General features: G+C 44.2%; 1 protein-coding gene across 1 annotated transcript; it reads right to left on the reverse strand.

The window, feature by feature from the left end:
- On the reverse strand, positions 1 to 26,716 carry LIN7C (lin-7 cell polarity scaffold C). Its single transcript, XM_077460849.1, has 5 exons — positions 26,644 to 26,716; positions 12,041 to 12,159; positions 10,672 to 10,743; positions 9,411 to 9,620; positions 1 to 6,063 (listed from the first exon to the last, which is right to left on the reverse strand). Exons 1-5 carry the CDS (start codon positions 26,678 to 26,680, stop codon positions 5,908 to 5,910), a joined length of 594 nt encoding a protein of 197 aa, XP_077316975.1. The 5' UTR covers positions 26,681 to 26,716; the 3' UTR covers positions 1 to 5,907.

The following is a 26,716-nucleotide window of genomic DNA, read 5'->3' on the forward strand; positions in this document are numbered from 1 at the left end:
TTAATATCACAAATTTTATATTTAATGGACTAAAACAATTTATTTATTTTTTTACTAGCACCAGACTTCATATTGGTCCAAGTTTTAAGCTTTTAATCCATTTAATGTCCTACTTAAAGTTTTGCCATCTTTGGAAGTTTGATATAAGCCACCGACTTTGCAAATTGTTTCCCAATACAAGGGAGGACTTCAGCGTTGCGGATAGAACAGTGTACAGTTAAATACCAATCACCATTCAACACACTTAATAGCACATAACTTATATAACAGCAATATAGAGAGCAATTATATGCGCTAACCCACAGCAATCAGATTTAAAGAGATACTGTTGCATTCAGGGCAAAGTGACTGTCTCCCGATAGCTCACTATAGCAAAGTAAACTCTCTGATCGATACTCCCTTTGTAATTCAGGAGTCAGCTCTGGGTAAGCTCTGGCATCAGAGCTTGTTTAAGAATAAGACATCACTGTGACAGTATGTAGGCCTAGTGACTGGTCATTCAGGCATGTAACCTGTCACATAAGGCAGGTCACATGGCCCCCTACATCATGGAATCCTGTCACGTTAGACGGACGGACGGACGGGGGGGGGGGGGGTAAAAGAAGGCACTGTCACTTTTCTCTGAATGGCAGTTTAGTGAAGTCATACTCACTGAATGATAACTGATCACTGTTGGGTATAAGTTAGGGAACAATGCTCTTACCTCCTATCAATGCAAGATGTACAAATATTTGAATGTTTGTCGTTAGTGTTATGCAAGAACTGATTTACTTACAGCAGCAAAAAACACCACTCTGAATCCATTTTGGTTAAATTATTAACAGAATACTTGGAAAACACACCTCCACTATTCTCTGACAAATCTAAATATTTCAAGGCTGGGCAGTAAAACTGTCAAGATATACCATAGTATAAGCACTTTTCTGAACAAACCTTGTCCCTTACCATGGGCAGACTATATGGTGTGAGCTTCTATGACAGCATTCTGTAGACAAATCTAGAGTTGAGGCACTCTAATATAGGAGGTGTGTTACTGCCCAGATCTTCAGGTGAACACACAGAAAAGTCTAAAGCCAGAAAATGAAAGCAGCCACCACTTATAATGATTAGTAAGCGACAATATATAAAATTTTTGGTGTTGTGTTTATTACTGCTTTAACTACTTGCCGACCACTGTCAGCATATATACATCGGCAGAATGGCACGGCTGGGCAAACTAACGTACCTGTACGTTACATTGAAATTCTCGCCGTGCATGCACACAACTGCAGCGAGCTCCGTGACCGTGCCCGCGGTACCCGCGAACTCGATCGCCACTGGGATACTCGCGATCGTGTCACAGAGCTGAAGAACAGGGAGATGCCGATGTAAACAGCATCTCCCCATTCTGCCTAGTGACAGGACACTGATCGTCCGCTCCCTGTCATCAGGAGCAGCGATCAGTGTCATGTCACTGCTGGCCCATCCCCCAGACAGTTAGAAACGCTCCAAAAATGTGTCCGCAATAATGTCGCAGTCATGATAAAAATCGCTGATCGCCACCATTACTAGTAAAAAAAAAAATTATTAATAAAAATGCCATAAAACTATCCCCCGTTTTGTAGACGCTATAACTTTTGCGCAAACCAAGTGATAAACGATTATTCTGATTTTTTTGGGAAATATTTATTATAGCAAAAAGTAAAAAAGAATGCTTTTTTTTTTTCAAAATTGTCACTCATTTTTGTTTACAGAGCAAAAAATAAAAACTGCAGAGGTGATCAAATACCACCAAAAGAAAGCTCTATTTGTGGGGGAAAAAAAAAAAAGGACATCAATTTTGTTTGGGAGCCACTTCGCACGACCGCGCAATTGTCAGTTAAAGTGACGCAGTGCCGAATCGCATAAAGTGCTCTGGTCAGGAAGGGGGTAAATCCTTCAAGGGCTGAAGTGGTTAAAGAGAAGCTTTAGCGTTCCCCCCCCCAAAAAATAAAATAAAAGTCAGTGGCTTCACACTGTGCAACTGCAAGCTGTGCTGCACTTTGTGAATGGTCCCCCAGTCTTCTGGGACCTCTGATGTGTCCCAGAAGGCTGCAGGTGAAGGGGGGAGAACTTCTGCTTGAATCACTGCGGTGATATAAATGCCAAATGTGGCAGGGGGAAGGCAAACAAGCAGGACATCCCCTTTTGTGTTAAGTTCTGCTGTAAAAGATAAGTCCAGCTTAAGCTTGTTTGGCTGGGCTTCTCCTATGGGTCACAGAAGTGCAATTCGTTTTACACTCCTGTGACCGTTTTCAGCAGAGAGTGGACTGAAGTCCGCTCTCTGCTGATGTCATATGAATCAGTCCAAGCACTGCATCATCCCGACGTGAGCATGGAGGAGCAGAGCGGAGAGATGCTGATTGACAGCCAGCAGCTCTCTGCTCTGGGAGCCGTGAGAACTGAACCATTGGCGAGGTTTGATCGCTCGGTTATCAGTGTAGAGGCGTTGGGGGACAGATGTTACATCTACCTAGGTAAGTATGATGGGGGAAAAATCCCCAAACCCATACTTCTCTTTTAAGCAAAAAGTAGAGTGGTAGAACCGGGTGAGCGCTCCCTCTAGTGCCTGAGCTACAAATCTTCAGATTAAATTTAAATTCTGAATCCGTGAGTATACAAACATATGAAAGTCATAGCAGGAGAATGCTTTACTTGGTTTTACTACCCAGCCTTTAACATTTTTCTTTCATACAGTTTTGAATTTTAGAGTACCTGGCTTGGTCACACAAGTGACACTACAATTTTACAACGATCAGTGCCACAAGCCACTAAACAAGATGGAGCACAGTGACAAGTTCTACAACTCCCTAAATGACAGGATCACAATGACAATTTCTATATGGAAAAAAATACATTTTACATTACTGTACAAAACTAACATGTTCATCTAGCTAGAATATTTTATACAACCAATATCATTATTTGATCTAAATCTTCCAGTACAATAGATTGTGCACAGTTTTAAAAGGTAATGTGTAATTTCAGCACTTTACTTGTGGCTGCAGTCAATTTCAAGAACTGATTTGCTGTTAGCCTGAAGTTTTAGATAGGAGATGCTCCAACCTGGAAGTACAGTATTGTGTTGGCTTCTTCCAGCCACCACTAGAGGGGGCTGAACTGAAGAAGGGATGGACTACTCATTATCACAATACAAAGTCCATCTCTTGTCTTCTCTACAGGTTCCCTCAAGTGGTGCCTAGGAGCAGCTGCTGCAAGAGGACAGAGCGTAGATACTCTCACCCTTTTTTTATTTTTTTTGCTTGCTTACCCTGGGGGCCTTGAAATAATTTTGAGGTCTCAAGAGACCCATACTAAAAATGTTTACCTATCATGGTAAAATAGCACAATCCGTAAGCTGCTGAAAGATTTAAATAAAAAAAAAAAAAAAAAAAAAAAAAAAGAATATAGCATACTTAGAATATATGACACCCAGAAACACAATTTTTACATTCCCTTGCTCTAAACATCAACAATAAACAAGAAAATCTGTTACACCTACTGGTAATGATGTTTCTGAAAATCTTCCAGGACGGCAAATCTAGAAAGTAGGCTTGCTGTCCGGGATGATGATTGGAGAAATGTAGTGTTCCCTTACACTATTCAGTGGAAAAGTGTCTCCTTACATTGGTGGTCAGTCATTAAAAAAAATCCGCTTGCACGGGTGATCAGTTTAGACGTGATTTCTTTTAATAATTAGTGGGAAATTGTTCCCTTAGTTATTGTACGCAGGATTCCAAATCTGGTATTGCTCATGCTCAGGCAACCCCGAGCAAACTCTAGAGCAGTGGTCTCCAAACTGCGGCCTGATTGCTGGAAGTTGCCCTTTGCTTACCTTTACCAGGCCCTTGGGACACTATTCCTCCCACTGATACAAGTGACTATTCCTTCTATATGAACACTGGGGCATAGTTCATGTCACTGACACCAACAAAAGGGCACTATTCTTCCCACTGACACAATGATTGGACACTATTCCTCACACTGATGCCAACTGCATGGCCCTATTCTTCTCACTGACACCAATGATGGGACACTATTTCCTGTCCTGAAACCAACAATGCAGCACTATTCCTCCCACTGACACCAATGATGGGGCACTTTTCCCTCCCTTGATACCAACAATGGGGCAATATTCTTCCCATTTACAACAATGATGGGACATTCTTCTTACCAAGAACACCCACTGCAGGACCCTAATCTGACACCAATGATGGAGCACTATTCCTTCCACTGACACCAATGATGGGGCACTTTTCCCTCCCATGATACCAACAATGGGGTAATATTCTTCCCATGGACAACAATTATAGGACATTATTCTTACCAAGAACACCCACTACAGGACCCTAATCTTCCCACTGACGTCAATGATGGGGCACTATTCCTTCCCCTTATTCCAACAATAGGGCACCATTCCTCCCAATATTACCAATGATGGGGCATTATTTACTCCCATTGACACCAGGGCATTTCCTACTGGCTACAGTCCGGCCTCCTCAAAGTCTGAAGGGCAGTTAACTGGCCCTTGGTTCAAAAAATTTGGAGACCCCTGCTCTAGAGTAACCCTAATTGGGAAAGGCTGCTATAATTCCAGACTGGAGCACCCATTGTTTGAAACTAGTATAAGTTTAAAAGTAATCTCTTGCAGCTGAGCATACTGCTGGAACAAATGCTCAAAGGTGACCTATTTATTTTTAAAAATGTCAGCACTTCCGAAGCTGAAATTACATTTTAATTAGATACCAGAAGGCTTCATCATCCACCCTTTTTTATTTTATTTTATTATATATATATATATATATATATATATATATATATATATTTTTTTTTTTTTTTTTTATATTAGGACCTTTGTGATCCAGCTCTCTGTTCCCAGTACCATCCATCTGGAGTTTTCATGTATTCTTAAGTACTTCATTAGCTTAGTGTCCTCTTGCTGCAGCAAAGGAAGTGAGAATCCTTTGTATGTAGAGGTCAAAATAAGAAAACCCAGTGGGGAGAACTTACCTCTGGAACTACAAAGAGATATAAAAAGCTAGCGGTTGATTGAAGCCATCTCTACCTGCCATCTCTCTAACTGGAATGTCAGTTCTGAACAGACTGGTTCTTTAAAGGCCCTGTCACCACTCCAAGCCTATTAAGATGAAGAGGTTATGTTAAGGCACTTACAATAAATGCCTTTTATTTCTGATAAACACGTCCAATATTTCTGATATACCTACAACACTTTGCAGAAGTGCTCTGGGTGGAAGCCTTGTGTGAGCTGCATAAACTACTTCACATAAGGCTTCTCCAGCCGCTGCCTAGAGCAGAGGTAACTGCAGGGCCGCGGAGGAGCAGCCGTTGCCTCAGGCTGAAGCAGTGATCTTCAAACACTCCGGCAAAGTGTCGCAGGCTCAGCGGAAAAATCTGATGTGTTTTTAGAGCACTTTTATCAGAAAAACTTAAAAGAAATGCAGCCACAGCTTTTGCATTGCAAGTGCTTTAACAAAACCTTTTCATCTTAGTAGTCTTGAAGTTGTGACAGGTTCTCTTGAAACAACAAGCACTAACACATTTATCACTTGACCACTGAATACCAAAGAGATACGGTTATAGTACTGAAAAAAAAAAAAAAAAAACACCTTTTACAAATGTATTATACACCACTATAATAAAAATTGCTTTTTTTTCTTGTACTTCTGTTAAGATTTAAAAAAGGAGGGTAAGTAAAAACTGCCCTGTAAACGTTTGTGTGATAAAGACATAGACGGTAGTGTAATCCCAGCTGTGTGCGATACAGGAGGAAATTAGAACCAGTTTTGTATTGGATGTAGAGTTCACGTGGAACTTGGTTTATTCTAGAGTGGAATAGAAAGTTTGTGTCTTGTATGCATGGCGCCTTTCTTAGTTTTGTTGCCTGCGCTTCGCAGATCTCATTTTTTCAAAGCGCGACTCCATTTCTTCCAAGACTCGTGGGGTGTACCGGACCACCAGTTTTACCTTGCCTTGGGCGGCTTTCAGGAGCTCCACTGCTTTTTCATGATGTTCCCCTTCAACGCTCTGCGAAAGAGAAAAATATGATGAGCAATCGTATTTCAAAATCAGAGAATATAGTACAGTACAGGGAGTTAGTGAGCAATTCTTTACTGCTGTTACAATCAATTCTTCAATTTTTAAAGGATAAGTTCAAATTTTGTAAAAAATAATAATAAATGCACATCTTTTTGCAGGTAAAAACTGAGCATTATTTTTCCATTGCAGTCTTCAACCCCTTCCGGACCAGTGAAGTACTTGTACATCGCTGGAATTTCGGTAGCTGTACCAGGATCGGTGGCTATAGCAGGCATCACACCGGTACCATTTGCAATCCTAGAGGCTAACTAGCCGCTGGACTGCTTTTACAAGAAGCAAGGTGGGGGTGGGGGGACATGTACCCTGGTGTGCTTGGGCTCTCTGGTCCCCCCAGGAGACCCGAGCGACCAGCCGACTCATATGGTAACCCCTAAGCAATGACATCACTTCCAGTTTATCTGGATGTCGACTGCGCCATTTAAAAAAAACAAAAAACAAAGGCATTCAAAAACACAGATCTTGGTATTTTGAATGCTTTTAAGGGAAGAGGAGAGATCTGAAGTGCATATTTTAAAATAAACGTTATTGCGCTATGATATCTCCTATGATTTTGTGTCTCCTACTGAGTTGGATTCAGCAATGTGGTGTCCCCACACCGTCGGATGCTACAATATTACTCTGAAGCCTTAAAGACCTGCATAGGTATATACCTAGTGTGTCCACACTTCCTGGTGGGAGCTTGCACATGGACTCGCAGTGATACAGTTGCATGTGTGCAAAGCACTGTTGTATGGAATTTTCTTGAGGATATACACTATATTACCAAAAGTATTGGGACACCTGCCTTTACACGCACATGAACTTTAATGGCATCCCAGTCTTAGTCCGTAGGGTTCAATATTGAGTTGGCCCACCCTTTGCAGCTATAACAGCTTCAACTCTTCTGGGAAGGCTGTCCACAAGATTTAGGAGTGTGTCTATGGGAATGTTTGACCATAGACACAAGGCTTGAAAAGGCCTGGCTCACAGTCTCCGCTTCAATTCATCCCAAAGGTGTTCTATTGGGTTAAACGAAAACATAACTGTTACACCTCTGAGGCTCAATATTCTGGTTGACAGTTCCATTTCTTGTGTGGTTTTTGTACACTACACCCACGGTATGGGTAAACCGCAGCACATGAGTGTGAAAGCAGCCCTATACTATTATGCCCAGTGTATTGCTTCACACTGACCTGAAGATCTCTTCTCTCCTGCTGCTGGCACCACTCTGGAGACCACTAGTCTAAATAAGAGGTGGAGTGCAGCTGGTATCACTCCTCATGCGACAGGAGCCAGCACTACAGAGGAGACATCGGCTTATATGGCTCTTGTTCCCGACGACACCTCCAACTTTTCAAGTAGTCCCTCTGCATTGCACTCAGCTTAATGTTATGGGATGGTGGGTCAGCAAGCTCAGAGCACGATCTACCAATCACCTCTCCGCAATATACTGGTAGATCGCGATCTACAGGTTGCTGACCCCAGTCTTAGAGAGATGTTTATGTTCCTTCATATCTGGGAGTCTCTGTCTTTGTGTTTCTGCCCCTTCTTCTCCTTTCTGATAATAAAATAAATAAAACTACTTATCAAGCGAGGGAACTCCTCACTATGGCCACACTAGGCATGTATACCCTAGAATGCAAGCACATAAAACTCTCCAATAGAAGCCCTCAGAAATATAAAATACTCTCAGCTGACTTAACATGGTAGATAATCAACGGTGGAGGTTTTAAAACCTGTTCTGATAACCATTATTCCTGATAATGTAATAATGCTTGGACATCCTTATTCTCTGCATAGGCATAAATAGGAATGTTCAGCCAAGCAGTGATGTTTATAGAGAAAACAACAATGCCTGAGGGTGGAACAATTATGTCTATTTGGCACCTTAAGACATTCAGCAAGCTCATTTATCAGCCTGCAAAAGAACTATTAGTGCTGGCAACAGCAAGCAGTCAGTTTAGGGCCTTACAAATAGATTAAAGTTAAACTCCTGACAATCAGATAAATTCATATGAGGTAAATGCTTTACTTGACAAATGATTTCTATCCATCCGCTCTTGAGATTTACAATGCTCTGCCAGATAGCAGAAGCAGCCTGGTGACTTGACCTTTCTCTGCTCCTGCTAGCTAATACAACTAGGTCTTATTCCAATTAAATGTGAGCTGTCAAAGTAATATGACCAGCCTATACTCCGACTATTGTGTCCTCTCTGTTGCATCAAGCAAAGGGCTCTCCATGAGAGACTGCAAGTTCCCCACTTTGGCCTTCATATGAATGGGACATAAAATTCAGGCTGCAGTAGAGACTAGCGCTGTAGTGTATAAAGGAGAGTGGATATTTTCTCTTTGTTAAAATTCATTCCCTTAATGTATTTTTTAATGAACACCTACCTCAATGAGCTGGTTTATCTGCCTGAAGTTGAACTTTAAAGGTACCCATCACCACAAGATGACTGACTGTTGATCTTGCGGATTAAGATCAATTGTACAAGTGGGAACTCTCTAAAACTGCAACAAACACCTCTTGAACAACCGATTGAAGCAAAGATTTGGTTATCCATAATGAATTTTTCCAAAGTATCCCTACTGTACTCCACAGGACTGGCTGCCATGAATGCCTGCTCAGTTGGTAAACATGTATGCATTACTGATATAAGCATTAATGTTTATGCCACTATTGTTTAGACAATTTTTTTTTGTTGGGAGTCAGATCCTATCACCCGCCTCAATTCATACCTACATGGCATGACTAGTTGCTAGGGATCGACTGATACTGATTTTTCAGCTGCCTTTCAAGCTAATAGCCGATATCAGGTGCCGACATTCTTTACATTTAAAGCTTTTATTTTTTACACTAACCCTTTCAATTTTTTTTATTTTTATAATTTTATTGCCGTCACAAGGAATGTAAAAATCCCTTGTGACAGTAATAGGCTGTGATAGGTACTCTTTATGGAGGCATCTGGTGTCTATAAGACCCCAAACCCCTTCTCTGCACTTGAAAGTTTTTAAAACGCCAAGATCAGCATTTTTTAATACTTTCTATTTTTTTTAAACTGGAGCCTTGGACCTGGAGAGAGTCTGCTTCTTGTAATAACAGCCGACCGGCTACTTAGCCGCAAGAAAGCTGACTATCCGCTCTAAAGAACAGTACCGGGGTGATGCCTGCACCCCCGTACAACCTCTTGAAGCAAATGGCCTCTCCAATAATCGGTCAACCCCTACTAGTTACCCATCGACAAATAAAACAATTCTTTCTGCAGACAACCAAAAGAGGCAAAGTCTCTTCTTACCACCCCATTCACGGAGAGAAGCTGGTCCCCGCGCTTCAGAGAGCCTTGTCTGTCTGCGATTCCACCAGGGATAATGCGGGAAATATAAATGGGAGAGTTTTGCTCTTTTCCTCCCATTATGTTGAATCCGAGGCCTTCTTCTGTTTTGGGGAGTTCAACAACCCTGGGGTGCGAATGGCCTTCGCTTGCAGCAAATGCAGCTACAGTAGCCTAGAAAATAAAAAGGATAATTTTACTTAAAGTTTAAAATAAATAAATAACTTCACTCCTGAGCATAATTCAGTAAAGGATAGCATGGAGATGTAAACTGCAGTTTAAACTTATATAGCACTCTTCTTTAAGTTACTATATGCTACTACTGCCATCTAGTGGACAGATGGCAATATTATTTTTTCTACTTAAAGAGATTCTTAGGCTTCATGTACACGGGACGTTGTTTACCTTTCCTGAACGATTAAACTTGACAGCTAGAAACTAGCTTCTAAAAACGTCGGATTAGCCGCGCTTGCGTCTAGAAGCGTTTGTAAAGGAAAAAAGAAAATGTTTTTGTTAAAATGGAAAATGCCTGTAAACAAAACTGCTAAATGCGAGTTACCACGTTTAGCAGCGTTTACAAGCTGTTACAGGTATTTGGCATTTCAAATGCCTCTGAGCATCCGTCTGGACCCATTTTTTTGGCGTTCCAAAAAAGGCTTCTAAACAACTGCCTAGAAACAACTATAAACCACCCTGCGTACATGTACTAATAAGATAATGGAGGAGAGTTCAGGGGCAGCTGAAAAAAATGCCCAACTGCTCCTAAACGTCAGTTTACCAGCAGCAGTGTACATGAAGCCTAAGGCCCCTTTCACACCGCCGCGACTTGAAAGCCAATTTCAGGGAATGCCTGTGTAAACTTGAGGTCTATAGACCTCACCTCGTATCAAAGTCGGACCAAAGTAGTACAGGGACTACTTTGAAGTCGCACAGATATGAATGGTACTCACTGGAAATCATGGAGTATGATTTGTCATGTGACTTTGCAGTCCAAAGTTTTTTTTTATAGGAATGCTGTCATTAAACAAAGACCATTTACTGTATGCTGTCTTTCAGACAGACTAATCAGCCATCAGAATCACAGGATGCCCTTGCACCTACATAAAAAGTAGCAGCACCAGTGAAAAGGATCTGCAATAACATACCGTATATATTAGAAGTCGTCTAAACAGAAACAGATATTGGTAGAGAATTGTCATATGAGAAAACCGATGATGGACCTTACCTTTGCTGTTGCGTTGGCTCTCACCTCTGGGCTACTGTTGATATCCACAGTCTCATATACATGTTCATAAACCTTAAACAATTAAGACAACGTAATCAACTGTGCTTTCTTCCCAAAACTCTTTCTACAAACACTTAACTCATTTTATATTTTTTTTCTAGCAATTTCCAAAAGTTAACCTGTCAGGTTCCTAAGTGAATGATTTTACAGCTGGTCCATACTCCTCAGTCATGACAGAGCTAGGACAGAGCGAGGAGGGGGTGAAAAGGTGAACTAACCCTTTAAAGGACAATGTTAATAAAAGTTATGCCGCAAAACACTATGAAGGACACAATGCAAGCTCTACACCACAGTCTGCAATTTATTAATGGCTTGTAAAATGCAGGCAGAGTACAAAGTAAAAACTGTGGTGTCCAGTGGTGAACCATTTCAAGTCTGACTGGCTGCTAGGGGTAGTACATTATATAGCTCATCAATGTTCTTTGTAAAACATAGAGGAGCACCAGTTCAGTAAAATGTCCTTTATTTCTTATAAAACAAATAAAAGTTTTTTACTGAACTGGCGCTCCTCTATGTTTTATATTTTCTCCTGCTTATGAGCTGACTTCACTCTGGAGAGGAGCTGCCGCCTGTGATCTTGCAGATGTACCATTGGTCCCCCATCCATTACAGCCAGCAAGTGACCTCGATTGGATCTGTCACAGTGCTCAAGTACTTTTTAAACTTTGAATGAACTTTTAAACATTAGACTGATTTTAATTAGACATTTGAGCCTCAAGCGCCAGCACCCTGTGTTGTTTTTATTACATCAATGTTCTTTGCACTGCTGGACAAGTCTTCATATGGACATCTTTAAATAATTTATCTTTAAATAAACATGTCATACTTACCTGCTCTGCATTGGTTTTGCACAGGGCAGCCCAGATCCTCCTCTTCTCAGGTCTGCCGCCAGCACTCCTGGCCCCTCCTTCCCGCCAAGTGCGCCCCCCCCCCCAGAGAACGCAGCTCACAATAGGGGCTTCCGAGCCACGGCTCTGCATGTCTATTCACACACACAGCTGCGGCTCGGCCCTGCCCCCTCTCTCTCCTCAGTGGCTGTTATAGACAGCAGTGGGAGCCAATGGCTCCCACTGCTGTCTTAGCCAATGAGGAGGGAGAGTCCCTGGAGAGCCAAGGCTCTCATGCACATCGCTGTAGGTATATCAGGCTCAGTTAAGTATTAGGGGGGCTGCTATCCAGAGAAGATTTTTAGCCTTCATGCATGGAATGTATAAAGGTAAAAAACCTTCAGCCTTTACAAACACTTTAAAACTGAAGACTTAGTATAATATATATATATACACACACACACACACACACACACACACACCTCTCTGACAGCATTACAGAAATCACTCTGCAGGACTCTCTGCAATGCATGAAGCTTGTGTGGGGGAACTTCACCGCTTCTCTGGAGCTTCTCCAGCAGCTCAATAGCCCTTGAGATATCTAAAAAAAGAAAACAGCTTATGTTAGACTTTAAATAAAAATAGTGATCTTTGCAGAGCAAATGCTTCATGATGACTGTACTTTATCTGTCGCTGTCTTAAAGCTGAACTCTAGGCAAAGAACTAGATACATAGATTAAATACTTATCAGGAGGCTCTTACCTACTCTACCCAAGATCAGGAGCCCTAAGACTTACACAGCTCTACCACACCGTACAACCACAACGATGACACTACTTTCTTAGAGTTAAAGTGGAATCAAACAGGAAAAGCTCATTTGCTATTAGGCAGAGTGTTTAGGTAGCAGACACTTTGTAATTCTCTTCTGCCAAAAAATTATTTACCAGCAAGCATCTGTATGATGTGCAGGAAACTAAAATATCAAGGAAAAATCCACACACCTGAAGGACTTTCAAACTACCCAAGTGAATATAGGTTTAAAAAACTGACAGCATCTTATTGAGATAAGGTCAAATATCACATTAAAAAGATACTAGTAATTACAAGTGCAAGTTGATCCTAGATAGGTTTAAATGCAAAACAATAAAGATACTCAGTTCAGGGTTCTCCAAACTACAGCCTGCGGGCCAGATGTGGCCCTTTATTTGCTTTTATCTGGCCCTTGGGGCACTGTTCCTTCCAGTGACACCAAAGTGCGGGCACTATTCCTCCCACTGACACCAACAATGGGGTACTATTCCTCCCACTGACACCAACAATGGGGTACTATTCCTCCCACTGACAACAATGGGGTACTATTCCTCTCACTGACACCAACAATGGGGTACTATTCCTCCCACTGACGCAAATGGGCTACTATTCCACCCACTGACACCAACAATGGGGTACTATTCCTCCCACTGACACCAACAATGGGGTACTATTCCACCCACTGACACCAACAATGGGGTACTATTCCACCCACTGACACCAACAATGGGGTACTATTCATCCCACTGACACCAACAATGGGGTACTATTCCTCCCACTGACACCAACAATGGGGTACTATTCCTCCCACTGACACCAACAATGGGGTACTATTCCACCCACTGACACCAACAATGGGGTACTAATCCTCTCACTGACACCAACAATGGGGTACTAATCCTCTCACTGACACCAACAATGGGGTACTATTCCTCCCACTGACACCAACAATGGGGTGCTATTCCACCCACTGACACCAACAATGGGGTACTAATCCTCTCACTGACACCAACAATGGGGTACTAATCCTCTCACTGACACCAACAATGGGGTACTATTCCTCCCACTGACACCAACAATGGGGTACTATTCCACCCACTGGCACCAACAATGGGGTACTAATCCTCTCACTGACACCAACAATGGGGTACTAATCCTCTCACTGACACCAACAATGGGGTACTATTCCACCCACGGACACCAACAATGGGGTACTATTCCTCCCACTGACACCAACAATGTGGTACTAATCCTCTCACTGACACCAACAATGGGGTACTAATCCTCTCACTGACACCAACAATGGGGTACTATTCCTCCCACTGACAGCAACAATGGGGTACTATTCCTCCCACTGACACCAACAATGGGGTACTATTCCACCCACTGACACCAACAATGGGGTACTAATCCTCTCACTCACACCAACAATGGGGTACTAATCCTCTCACTGACACCAGAGATAGGGAATTGTTTCTTCCACTGGCACCAATTATGGGGCAGAATTCCTCCGACTGACACCAACGATGCACTTATTTCTACTCCCACTGAACACCAAGCCTATGTTACTGTTTACTCCCAGGGCATTTTCTACTCCCACTTGCCAAAGTCCAGCCCCCCCCCAAAGTTTGAAGGGAAGTTAAATCTCAATCCAGCGATGTTCACGAAAGCCTTACCTCTCTGGAGACTCACACTCCCAACTGGCTTTTGGCAGCGGTGGGAGCCATATGAGTGCTGCTATATAAACGACTGTATGATGCGGTAATTTAAATGAGGCCAAACAAGCAAATATTAGGATTTGTCTGCCATTCGGGCTGCACCGATACTAGTATTCGGTGCCGATACCGATTATTTGCACAAGTATCGGTACTCATGCAAATGCACCGATACCTGAAATCGATACTTGCAGGCTCGGTTCTTTGAGCTGTCAGTGGGTCTCCCTGGTGTTAAAGAAGCCAGCTATGTTTATTACCAACATTGCTCAGCCCTGAAACACTAAAATAAAAAGAAACATTGTTTCCTTTTGTATATTTCTGTTTCTTCATCTGCAGATCAAAGGGAATAAAATGTTCCTCTGTTTAACCCCTTAATAACCTTTAATTTACTCCAATCAGCCTTAACTCTCTATTCTCCTCCATTTAATTATTTTTTTTCTTTTGTTCACGTCTATTTTATAAACGATAAACAAAACTTTTTTTTTTTGTTTGCTTTGCTAGTGAATATTTTTACACATATATATTAACATATATTTACACATTTCACATTGAAAAAGCGCTAAATAAAAAAAAAACTAAAATAAACGATTTATTTCCATTGTAAATAACTTTTTAAAGCGGTTGTATACTCGATTTTTTAACTTTTACCTACAGGAAAGCCTATAATAAGGCTTACCTGTAGGTAAAAAAAAAAAATCTCCTAAACCTGTACGGTTTAGGAGATATTTCCCTCGGTATGCGTCGCTGACTGCAGCGGCGCATGCACACGAGGGGATTCTCGGCCTGAAAATCCGTCAGTGGCCGGCCGGCCGGAATGAAATCTCCCGCGCGCATGCTCGGGAGTGACGATATCGTGGCTCCGGCCACTCACAGCGCCGGAGCCGCGATACCCGGAAGAAACGCCGAGGGAGCATGTCAGCTCCCTCGGCGTGGATCGGGCCAGATGTCGGGGCCTCGTTCTAAGGTAAGTATTTCATAATGAGCTAGTATGCAGTGCATACTAGCTCATTATGCCTTTTGCTTTGCAGGTTTAAAAAAAAAAAAAAAAAAAAAAAAAAAATGTGCGGGTTTACTACCGCTTTAATGCTTTGTACTATTGCCGACAGCTGAAGTTAAAACAAAAACCAGTTGTGGTGGGTATTGGCGACTGGCATCGATTTTAAAAAAAAGTATCGGTACTTGTACTCATTGTAAAAAAAAAAAATGGTATCGGTGCGTCTCTATCTGTCCTACTTACATAGAAAATCCTTTTCTTGGCGTACATCACGGGACACAGAGCAAACATAATAATGGCTATATGGGCTATACAGTAGGTGTTGTATAGCCCATAGTCATTATTATGGTTGCTCTGTGTCCCGTGATGTACGATATAGAAAAATTTGTGATTTTCCTATTCATGTTGTTTGCAGAAATTTGCAGAAACAGCTGGAAAAGGAAAAAAGCAAAAACACAGGAAAACTACAAAGTGGCAAATACCTAACCAAAGGACGGTATAGTGGCCACTGGCTTTATAAACAGGAAATCAGAGTAAGGGGACCAGAACGGACGGTAATTACTCAACGGCGGATGAGAATAATGAAAACAGACTACAGAATAAGTGACGGTAAGAGATCTCATTCATAAAAATGGTTTATTATTTCTTCCTGTAGTTCTGGGAGAGGGATATTGTTTAAATAGGCAATGATCTCTAAGGTTCTGGAAATCTTATACGTTTAGTGCAAACAAAGCCTAGATAAATCCAGGAACAAACAATTGTTATCTCAAGTCATTAAAAAAACTGACATTGGTGGCATTATATCAGGAGGAAATTCAGTGTTTGGTCCCCACAGTTTGTTCCCGTGTAAAATGATAGCCGATAGTCATCACATTTGTGTATTTGTTCCTGGCCAGATGTTAAACAATTCAAACACATACTGAAAAGCCCGTATTCAAATTTACCGAATGCACTTGGTAATAAAGTCGAACTCCAGCCAAAAAGAATAAATTAAATGGCTCAATAAAATCTAAAATAATAAAACCAGTTATTGCTGCAATATTCACATTTAAGTCAGAGTTTTTCCTTGCAGTACTCTTTTCTGCCATTAGATGTCCTCAGTCTGCTGGCCAGAATCATTCAACTCACTTCCTCTTAGTTCAGGTCACCCTGGACCTGCCCAGCCTGTGACTGGACAGGGAAAAGAGAAGCAGCACTGTAATGGGCTCATAGAATCACTGCTTTCTCCTCCTATTAGCAGGCTTCTTAGCACATGAAAGGATTGGCTCTTTGTGATGCTTCTTCCTCTCACACTCTAGCCCTGCTGTACAGGGAATGCAAGAGGCTGATTCCAGGAGAAACTTCACCCTTATATTAAAAGATTATAACGAAGCAATCTTTGCACATGTACAGTAATAGCAATGTACTGTACAAACAGATACCTATTGATAATTGCAGGCTTTTTATTCTTTGCATACCTTATTTTTCTTTTCTTCCTGGGGTGGCCATTTTCACTAAGGGTAGTTGAACCCATCTCCTTTTACTTCCTGGAAGCCTAGAAGTCTGGAGCTGCCTTCCAAGACAAGTGACAGTGCACATCAACTGAGGGGGAAAGCACTGGTTATGTAGCCTTCCCAGGGTGCATCTGTGAGGCTCTGGTTATATTACCAGTTCCTCACTAAACCAGGAAGCGGAAAAACAGAAAACAGTTGCCTGCCTAATGAAGAGTTCCATGCGCACAGCTACTATATCCTCCAAAAAGGGTGTAATAAAGCGTACACACCATCGGACATTCTGACAACAAAATCCATGGCATTTTTTCCGATGGATGTTGGCTCACACTTGTCTTGCATACACACAAACTTGTCTTGCATTTCCGACAACACAATGTTGTTGGAAATTCCGAACATTAAGAATGCTGTGGCGTACGATGAGCCGAGAAAATGTGCGGCTCTTCTGCTTGATTCCGAGCATGCATGGAACTTTGTGTGTCGGAATTGTATACTCACGATCGGAATTTACGACAACGGATTTTGTTGTCGGAAAAATTGAGATCCAGATCTCAAATTTTGTGTTGGAAATTCCGATGGAAAATGTCAGATGGAACCTGCATACAGCTACTATATCCTCCAAATAGTAAACCAAGCATGCGGCATTGTGAATAAGCGGTAAAGGTAAATGCTTTTATGTACTCTTTGACCTCATGTGCAGTGGCTAAGTGGTTCGCACTTCCGTCTAGCAGCACAAAGGTCATCAGTTCGGATCCCAACCAAGACACTACCTGCCTGGAGTATGTATGTCCCCCCTGTGCCTGCTTGGGCTTCCTCCTACATTCCAAAGACACGCTGGTAGGTTAATTGGCTCCGGTCTAAATTATCCCTGGTATGTGTATGTATGAATGTGAGTTAGGGACCTTAGATTGTAAGCTCCTTGACAGCAGGGACTGATGTGACTGTACAATATGTAAAGTGCTGCCTAAATTGATGGTGCTATATTTTATATTTATTATATAAAATATTTTTTTATTCATAATATATAAAAAAATAAATGTACGCAGATGTTTGCAGGCATTTTATATGGCAAGTGTAGAATTCCTGGTACTTCCCTGCATCCAGAGAGCTACAGCTGGCACATACAGTCATCAGTACTATCATACAACTGAATGGCTTCTGTGTATCAACATTTACCCATGCATGCGTATACAACTTGTTTCCCAAGCGTGGGAAAGCGCAAGGAATTTTATGTAAGGCAAAAAAATGCCTGCAAAAACCTGGGTGCATGAGGTTTTAAGATGTTTTATAGCGGAGACTGGGAGCCAGGCCTTCTTGTCCAACATCACTACCTGACCTTACAAATACGCTTCTGGAAGACCGGTCAAACATTCCCATAGATACACTCCTAAACCTTGTGGGCAGCCTTCCCAGAGGGGCTGAAGCTGTTATAGCTGCAAAGGGTGGGCCAACTTAATATTGAGCCCCACGGATTGAGACTGAGATGCCATTAAAGTTCATGTGTGTGTAAAGGTCGGTGTCACAATACTTTTGGTGATATAGTGTATATGTGATAGCTGATCAACCACTCAACATCACAGAATGCTGGTTATGCTGAGTGAGTGCCCCCTGTGGTTTATTTAGAAGTGCAGCTCCTCAGTACTGCACCCATGGACTGCTGCCATCATTGTAGAACACCACGGGGGTTATTTACGAAGGGCAAATCCACTTTGCACTACAAGTGCACATGGAAGTGCAGTTGCTGTAGATCCGAGGGGGACATGCAAGGAAAATAAAAAACAGCATTTTAGCTTGCACGTGATTGGATGATAAAATCAGCAGAGCTTCCCCTCATTTCAGATCTACCCCTCAGATTTACAGCGACTGCACTTCTTGTTTGCACTGGTAGTGCAAAGTGGATTTGCCTTTAGTAAATAACCCCCCCCCCCCCCCCCAATGTGTCAAACACAAGGCCAGCAGGCCAAATCCAGGCCATTTCAAAAGGCCCTCGTACCTCTCCTGCATCTGAGACTTGCCCATTGTTCCCACCTCGTTTCAACAGTCAATAGCAGAGAGGAGTACAGAACTCCTCTCACAGATCCTGCGCCTCTCTGTGCAGCTGCAGCATCCCTTTGTCTCCGCCTCCTCTGGTCTCAGCTGACTGCAGGCTCCCTGTGGTCCTCCTGCAGACCCTACACTTTCTGCTTTCCAGGTCCACCCCCAACTTCTTCCTGGCAGCAGCACAAGATAAGGGGGGTGCAATGTGATGTGTGATGGTGGGGGACTCCTGACATCTGATATAAGGGGGGGGGGGGGGGGTGGGATGCTTTGTACATCTAGTCTAAGACCCCTTTCACAGTGGGGCACTTTGCAGGCACTACAGTGCTAAAAATAGTGCCTGCAAAGCGCCCGAAAGAACCGCTCCCATCTCTCCAATGAGGGCTTTCACATTGGAGCAGTCCGCTGGCAGGACGCTAAAAAAAAGTCCTGCTAGCAGCATCTTTGGAGCGGTGAAGGAGCAGTGTGTATACCGCTCCTGCCCATTGAAATCAATGAGGCAGTGCGTCTATAGCACTGATGCAGTAGCGCTTTGTGGTGGTTTTAACCCTTTCTCGGCTGCTAGCAGGGGGGGGGGGTAAAAGTGCCCCGATAGCGCCGTGAAATTGACAGTAAAGCGCTGTTAAAAATAGCGGAGTTTTACGGCCTCCGCACCCACCGCCCCAGTGTGAAAGAGGACTTACAGATACAACCAGCGCTTTGAGGGTAACCGTAATGCGGATGCGATCCGCAATGAAATTGAGTCTGACCCCCCTGTTGTAGAACCTCAGGATACTACAGCAATATACAGCTTCCACAGAGGCCGGTCAGGTATCCCGTTATGTATACTTACATCTCGCCAAGCTGGTCCAATGTATCTCTGCAAAACACATCGTCCCTGGAGTTCAGCTTTAATCAATGAGACTTTCTGAAGTTGGGCTGTAAACACAATCACAATTGTTTTTCTTTTTTGCTGAATAAGCCTGTTAATCTTTCCTCAAACCTAAAGCTGACCTTGGTGTACACACAAAAAAGTGCTTGCTTCAAGTGTAAAGGCTGTATTATCTGTACAGCTCCCACATAGGATCTGTTCACTTAGCAGCCATCTGTTACACCAAGAAAATACCGCAAAGCTCCAAATCTTCTCTCTCTCCTTGGAGTCTGATGACATTAAATCCAACTGAATTCAGCGAGTGGGTGAGGATCATCTGCAATATATATATATATATATATATATATATATATATATATATATATATATATATACTGCTCTTAGCTGTTCACAGATACGGGATCTTAGAAAAAGACCCAGAATAAGTAGTAGAAATAAAGAATTCTTCCCTTTGTATATAACATCACTAAATCTAATGTGGAAAACTAAACTATGTTTATACATTAGCAGTCCTGACATCTCAGCACATAGTAGATCAGATTGATGTGTATTGTGTGTAGACACTTTGTTAACTGATCTGATATTGACATAGACAAAATGCCATTATCAATGGCCTACAGTGGCTGTAAACCTCAGACATGAAATACGAACAAAGCATATCCCTCTATAGTGTGTACTTGTCTCTATTAACAGCCTCACGCCGATATACATCGGCAGAATGGCACGGCTGGGCACAAGCACATACAGGTACTTTGCCCTTTAAGTGCCCAGCCGTGGGTCGCACGACCCGGTCCTGAGCTCCGTGACCCGATCACCGCCGGTGTCCCGCGATCAGGTCACAGAGCTGAAGAACGAGGAGAGGTAAGTGTAAACAAACCTCTCCTTGTGCTTCCTACTGAGCCTGTTACTGATCGTCTGTTCCCCGTTATAGGGAAAGACAATCAGTGACATCACATGCCAAGCCACACCCCCTACCGTAAAAAATAAAAAAACACTTAACCCCCTATACTGCCCCCTAGTGATTAACCCCTTCACTGCCAGTGACATTTTTACAGTAATCAGTGCATTTTTAATCACACTGATCGCTGTATTAATGCCAATGGTCCAAAAAATGTGTCAAAATTGTCCGACGTGTCCGCCATAATGTCGCAGTCACAATAAAAAACAAAACAAACAAAAAAAATAATAAAAAGGCCATAAAACTATCCCCTATTTTGTAGATGCTATAACTGTTGCACAAATCAATAAACGCTTATTGCGATTTTTTTTTAACCAAAAATATGTAGAAGAATACATATCTAAAACTATTTTTTTTATATATTTTTGGGGGATATTTATTATAGCAAAAAGTAAAAAATATTGATTTTTTTTACAAAATTGTCGCTCTATTTTTGTTTATAGCGCAAAAAATAAAATCGGCAGAGGTGATCAAATACCTCCAAAAGAAAGCTCTATTTATGGGAAAAAAAGGACGGCAATTTTGTTTGGGAGCCACGTCGCACGACCGCGCAATTGTCAGTTAAAGTGACGCAGTGCTGAATCGCAAAAAGGGGCCTGTTCCTTTAGCTGCAAAATGGTCCGGGGCTTAAGTGGTTAAGAGCACTAAGTGTCATTTCTGTCTGATGCCTCATTTGAATCACTTCTGACACCAAGATAAAAAAAAAAAAAAGGTGACAGGGGAGGGACCTCCAGCTGGTTGACAGCCTCAGCTCTGTTCCTGTGCGAAGAGGGTGTGTCCTTTCCCTCCAAACAGCTCTCAGATCTCTCTAAAAGTGGTTGTAAACCCTTACAGACAACTTTTTACTACAGGTAAGCATATAACGCTTACCTATAGCTACCCAGGATATCTCCTAAACCTGCACGGTTTATGAGATCTCCCCTGTATTTGCATGTGCCAATGTCATCGGCACATGCGCACTGATGCAACGGCACATACATTAGACTGTGCCATTACTGGCGGCTCATGCGCAGGAGTGACGTCATTGCAGCTCTGGCAAATCACAGCACTGGAGCCGCAATACCTGGAAATAAACTCCGGGAGTAATGTTGCAAGCTGGTGCTGTGTACGGTCACCACAGTGAGGGCTTCGATCTCAGGTGAGTCTTACATAAAGAGCTTGCATGCTATGCATACTAGCTCATTATGCCTTTGTCTTGCAAGTGTTTTTTTTTCACATTGGGTTTACAACCACTAACTGCTCTCTGCAGAGTGTAAGTTCAGCTCTGCGCTCCCCTATTTTGAATTCTCACAAAAAAAAAAAAAAAGTTTTTTGAATGGATGAAGAGAAGACAGCAGATAAACAGGTACAACTTATGTAGTAGGATTTGTTTCATCTCTGTGAATCAGCTTATACCGGTCAGGGAAAAAAAGTATTTGATCCCTCTGCAGATTGTGTACGTTTGCCCACTGACAACGAAATGATCAGTCTATAATTTTAATGGTAGGTTTATTTTAACAGTGAGAGACAGAATAACAAAAATATCCAGAAAAACGCATTTCAAAAAAGTTCTAAATTGATTTGCATTTTAATGAGTGAAATAGGTATTTGACTCCTTCACAAAAACATGACTTAGTACTTGGTGGCACAACCCTTGCTGGCAATCACAGGGGTCAGACGTGTCTTGTAGTTGGCCACCAGGCTTGCAAACATCTCAGGAGGGATTTTGTCCCACTCCTCTTTGCAGAGCCTCTCCAAGTCATTAAAGTGGAGCTCTGCCTAAAAAAAAAATAAAACCCAGCAGCTACAAATACTGCAGCTGCTGACTTTTAAAATATGGACACTTACCTGTCCTGGGCACCCGGAAAGTCCTCAACCGAAGCAGACCCATTCCTCGGCTCCCGGGTGCAGGCGCCAGCATCTTCAGACAGGGAATCAGGAAGTGAAGCCTTGCGGCTTCACAGCTTGGTTCCCTGCTTACTGCGCATGCGTGAGTGGAGCTGCACGTTCCGAGTGGACCCTGCCGTCTTCTGGGACCTGTGTGTCTCCCAGAAGACAGTGGGGCGGGGAGGTTGGAGGAGGGACCAGACATGGCATAGATTGCCATTGATACTTTGGCGATCTTTCGTGGGAAGTGGGAGCAAATACCTGTATTAGACCGGTATCTGCTCCCCCCTGAAAGGTGCCAAATGTGACACCAGAGGGGGAGGGGAATCCGGACAGCAGAAGTTCCATTTTTGGGTGGAACTCCGCTTTAAGATTTTGAGCATGATGTTTGGTAACTCAAACCCTCTGCATATTTTCTATAAAATTAAAGAGGTTGTAAACCTCTCTGTGGAAGTTGTACCTATAGGTAGGCCTAGAATAAAGCTTACCTATAGGTACTGTAAATATCTCCTAAACGCGTGCCGTTTAGGAGATATTTACTGTGTTTTGTGAAGATGATGTCGTTGGCACATGCGCTGTGAAGAAACCCTCCCCGAGCTGTTTCTTCACGAGCCATGACTGGCGGCTCCCACTCGCGTGTGCGGGAGTGACATCACGTGGCTCTAGACATTCACAGAGCCGAAGTCCCCGCCCTGGAATGAAGAAGGGTGAACATGGATGCAGCGTGCAGCAGGGACAGCGTGAGGCTTTGTTTGTAGGTAAGTGTCCCATAATGTGCTAGTATGTGATGCATACTAGCACATTATGCTTTTACTTTGCAGGGGCAAAGGAAGGAAGTAAAATCCATCAGGGTTTACTTCTACTTTAAGCCCTAAAATTGTGCATGCCTGTAAAATTGTGAAAAACGACAGTACCCAATATTACTGCACTGACTCCGACGTGCTCGGTGATATTTAATAGGTGTGTACACATTAAAGAGGAAGTAAACCCTCCTATTGTTTACAGCCAAAGAAGCTGCCATCTTTGCCTCTGTTTATCATCAAATGCCATGGTGCTGCACGTGCTCAGTTATGACAACAGCCATTGGATGGTTAGACAGTTCGGTTGAGAGCACAGCCAATGAGACAATCAACATTCCTGGCACATGGGAAAGTAACTTTTTTTTTTTTTTAACTGTTAAAATGATTGGTTTACTCCCGCTTTAAGTGTTTGTGCATGTTTGTGGGGGTTATATGGATTTTTTATACTATTTTATTAAAGAGGAAGTAAACCCTAATGGGTTTACTTCCTCTCATTCCCTGCAAAGGTAAAGCACAATGGACTACTAAGCATCGCATAGTAGTCCATTATGTGTCACTTACCTGACACAGGAGTCAGCGATGTCACCGCTGTCCCCTGTAGTCCGGCGCATCCATCTTCTCGTGGGGTCTCGCAGCTCTGCCGCTGTCATTCGGCGAAGCTGCGATGACGTCACTCCCACGCATGTGCACGGGAGCCGACACGCGCGGCATCTTCGTCATGGATGATGCCACGCCCAATGCTCCGTAGACAGCGGTGCCTGTCTTCGGGCAAATATCTCCTAAACCGTGTAGGTTTAGGAGATATTTCTTGGACCTACAGGTAAGCCTTAATCTAGGCTTACCTGTAGGTCAAAGTGGTTTGTAAGGGTTTACAACCACTTTAACAAACATGTCCATATAAGTGAAAACAAATAAGCAATGATATATTGGACTTTTGTTACATATTATAGATCATTGCTTATATGTTTTCACTTATATGGACACGTTTGTTAAGCGCTGTATTATTTCTCTTATTATCTAATCAGTTATGGCACCAGCCATTGGATGGTTTGACCGTTTAGTTGAGAGCACAACCAATGAGACAATTACATTCCCGACACGTAACGTCCATCGGGCCCCTTAATGCCACCTCTGCACTTTGTTCAATTTGATCAGTTTCTACATCAGCCAGAAAGGCAAGGGTATGACAGCCTGGAACCTAGAAGCGCTTACAACTGAGAACTTCCAGGTTTCCACTACCCAGGGAGGTCAGAGGACAGACGTTGGTGGATTCCCTGACTCCCGACATGGAGGCCCTGAGCACCCAGGAGGTATAGGTGTGCCCACATACATGGCGGGAGTGTCAGATGAGGATGGCACCCTCTTCTACATGTAGAAGATACCAGGTCAAAACAAACAAAGATAAACAGCAGCAGGGCAAAAAATGTAAAGAAACGTCTGAATACTATAGAGGTGAAGAGCCTGTTTAGGGTTCCCTCACATGGGCACAGAGCCTGCGCATCCATCCTGCACACCTGTCAAACTTGGCTGTGTGGGTGAATCTACACATCAGATGTGTGTCCATTTACAAACATCTCTTCATGTGAATGAGCACACACGCAGGTACTGCAGCCCATATAATAGTTACTTTGGTGGCAGCCATGGGATTAAACCAGGGTTGGACAAATCCGTTACCCGCTGGCAAGTAGAACATGCTCCATAGCAACCAGGACAACTGACCCGCTTGTTAGCCAAGCAACCTGCAACACTGTGCACACTGCCAGATATGGGGGCTCTGGAGTCACTGGTGCTCTGGGTCATGTGACTTTCCTGTAGGGGTGGGGCTGTGCTGTTAGCTGCTGTAGATGTAAAGTAGAATCAGTGGAACAAAAGAACAAAATATAGAATTCTACAGACCGAAATGTGACTGATAAATACATTCTGTATTTACTTGTTAGGTACCGAGGAGTTTGATTTTCGGTATACAGGACACTATACCATACCAGACCAGTGCGCAGGACACGACACTATACCATACCGGTACACGGGACACTATACCATACCGGTACACGGGACACTATACCATACCGGTACACGGGACACTATACCATACCGGTACACAGATCTCAGTATAAAGGGGGTTCCTCCAAGAAAATCTAACTGGCTGAGACGTAAGCATAACACGTCCCTCCCCAGACATAGGTATGACACAGCCCTGGACATGTCCCCCCTGTCCCTCTCCTCTGCTGTCTTCCCTGTAGCGTCCCTCTCCATTCCCCTCCTCCACTGGACTGTGAGCCCTGTCACTCTCCTATCTTCCCTGGAGAGTCCTTCCTGCCCCATTCTCATCACCCCTATTCCTCCTCCCCTGAGCTGGGGTCCCTGTCCTCCTCCTCCCCCCCGGGCTGGAGTCCCTGTCCTCCTCCTCCCCCCCGGGCTGGAGTCCCTGTCCTCCTCCTCCCCCCCGGGCTTGGGTCCCTGCCCTCCTCCTCCCCCCCCCAGGCTAGGGTCCCTGCCCTCCTCCGCCCCCCCCCCAGGCTAGGGTCCCTGCCCTCCTCCGCCCCCCCTCAGGCTGGGGTCCCTGTCCTCCTCTCCCCCCCCCCCGGGCTGGGGATCCCTGTCCTCCTCCGCCCCCCCTCAGGCTGGGGTCCCTGTCCTCCTCTCCCCCCCCCCGGGCTGGGGATCCCTGTCGTCCTATTCCTCCCCCGCGGGCTGGCGGTCCCTGTCCTCCTCCTCCCCCCCCCCCCGGGCTAGGGTCCCTGTCCTCCTCCGCCCCCCTTCAGGCTGGGGTCCCTGTCCTCCTCTCCCCCGGGCTGGGGATCCCTGTCATCCTATTCCTCCCCCGCGGGCTGGCGGTCCCTGTCCTCCTCCTCCTCCCCCCCCCCCCCCGGCTAGGGTCCCTGTCCTCCTCCGCCCCCCTTCAGGCTGGCGGTCCCTGTCCTCCTCCTCCCCCCCCCCCCGGGCTAGGGTCCCTGTCCTCCTCCGCCCCCCTTCAGGCTGGGGTCCCTGTCCTCCTCTCCCCCGGGCTGGGGATCCCTGTCGTCCTATTCCTCCCCCGCGGGCTGGCGGTCCCTGTCCTCCTCCTCCTCCCCGGGCTAGGGTCCCTGTCCTCCTCCGCCCCCCTTCAGGCTGGGGTCCCTGTCCTCCTCTCCCCCGGGCTGGGGATCCCTGTCATCCTATTCCTCCCCCGCGGGCTGGCAGTCCCTGTCCTCCTCCTCCCCCGCGGGCTGGGGGTCCCTGTCCTCTCCCACCCAGGCTGTGAGCCCTGCCCCTCTCCTCTGCTGTTTTCCTTGTAATGTCCCTCCTGTCACCCTACATTCTCATCACTCCTTTTCCCCTCCTCCTTCCCCAGACAATCACTCCCGTCATCCTTCCCCCCCTGGACTGTCACCCTGAACAATCACTCCTGTCATTCTCCTCTCCCGGAATGTCACTCTGAACAATCCCTCGTGCCGCCCCTCCCCCTCTCCCCGGGCTCGGTGTCTGTGTGTTCCGCACACTGCTGTACACGGTAGGATATCGCACACATCTCAGATCGGGGTGAGGGCGGCCAATGACAGCTCACCTCTCTCCAGCCGTACAGGTTCCCCGGACGCCGCCATCTTGTCTCCAGGCCGAGCCGGAAGTGAGAAAGCGGA

This window comes from Lithobates pipiens, unplaced genomic scaffold (genome assembly GCF_037356315.1).
Source record: "Lithobates pipiens isolate NorthernLeopardFrog02 unplaced genomic scaffold, aLitPip1_a1.2 Scaffold_10, whole genome shotgun sequence".
NCBI classification, from domain to species: domain Eukaryota; kingdom Metazoa; phylum Chordata; class Amphibia; order Anura; family Ranidae; genus Lithobates; species Lithobates pipiens.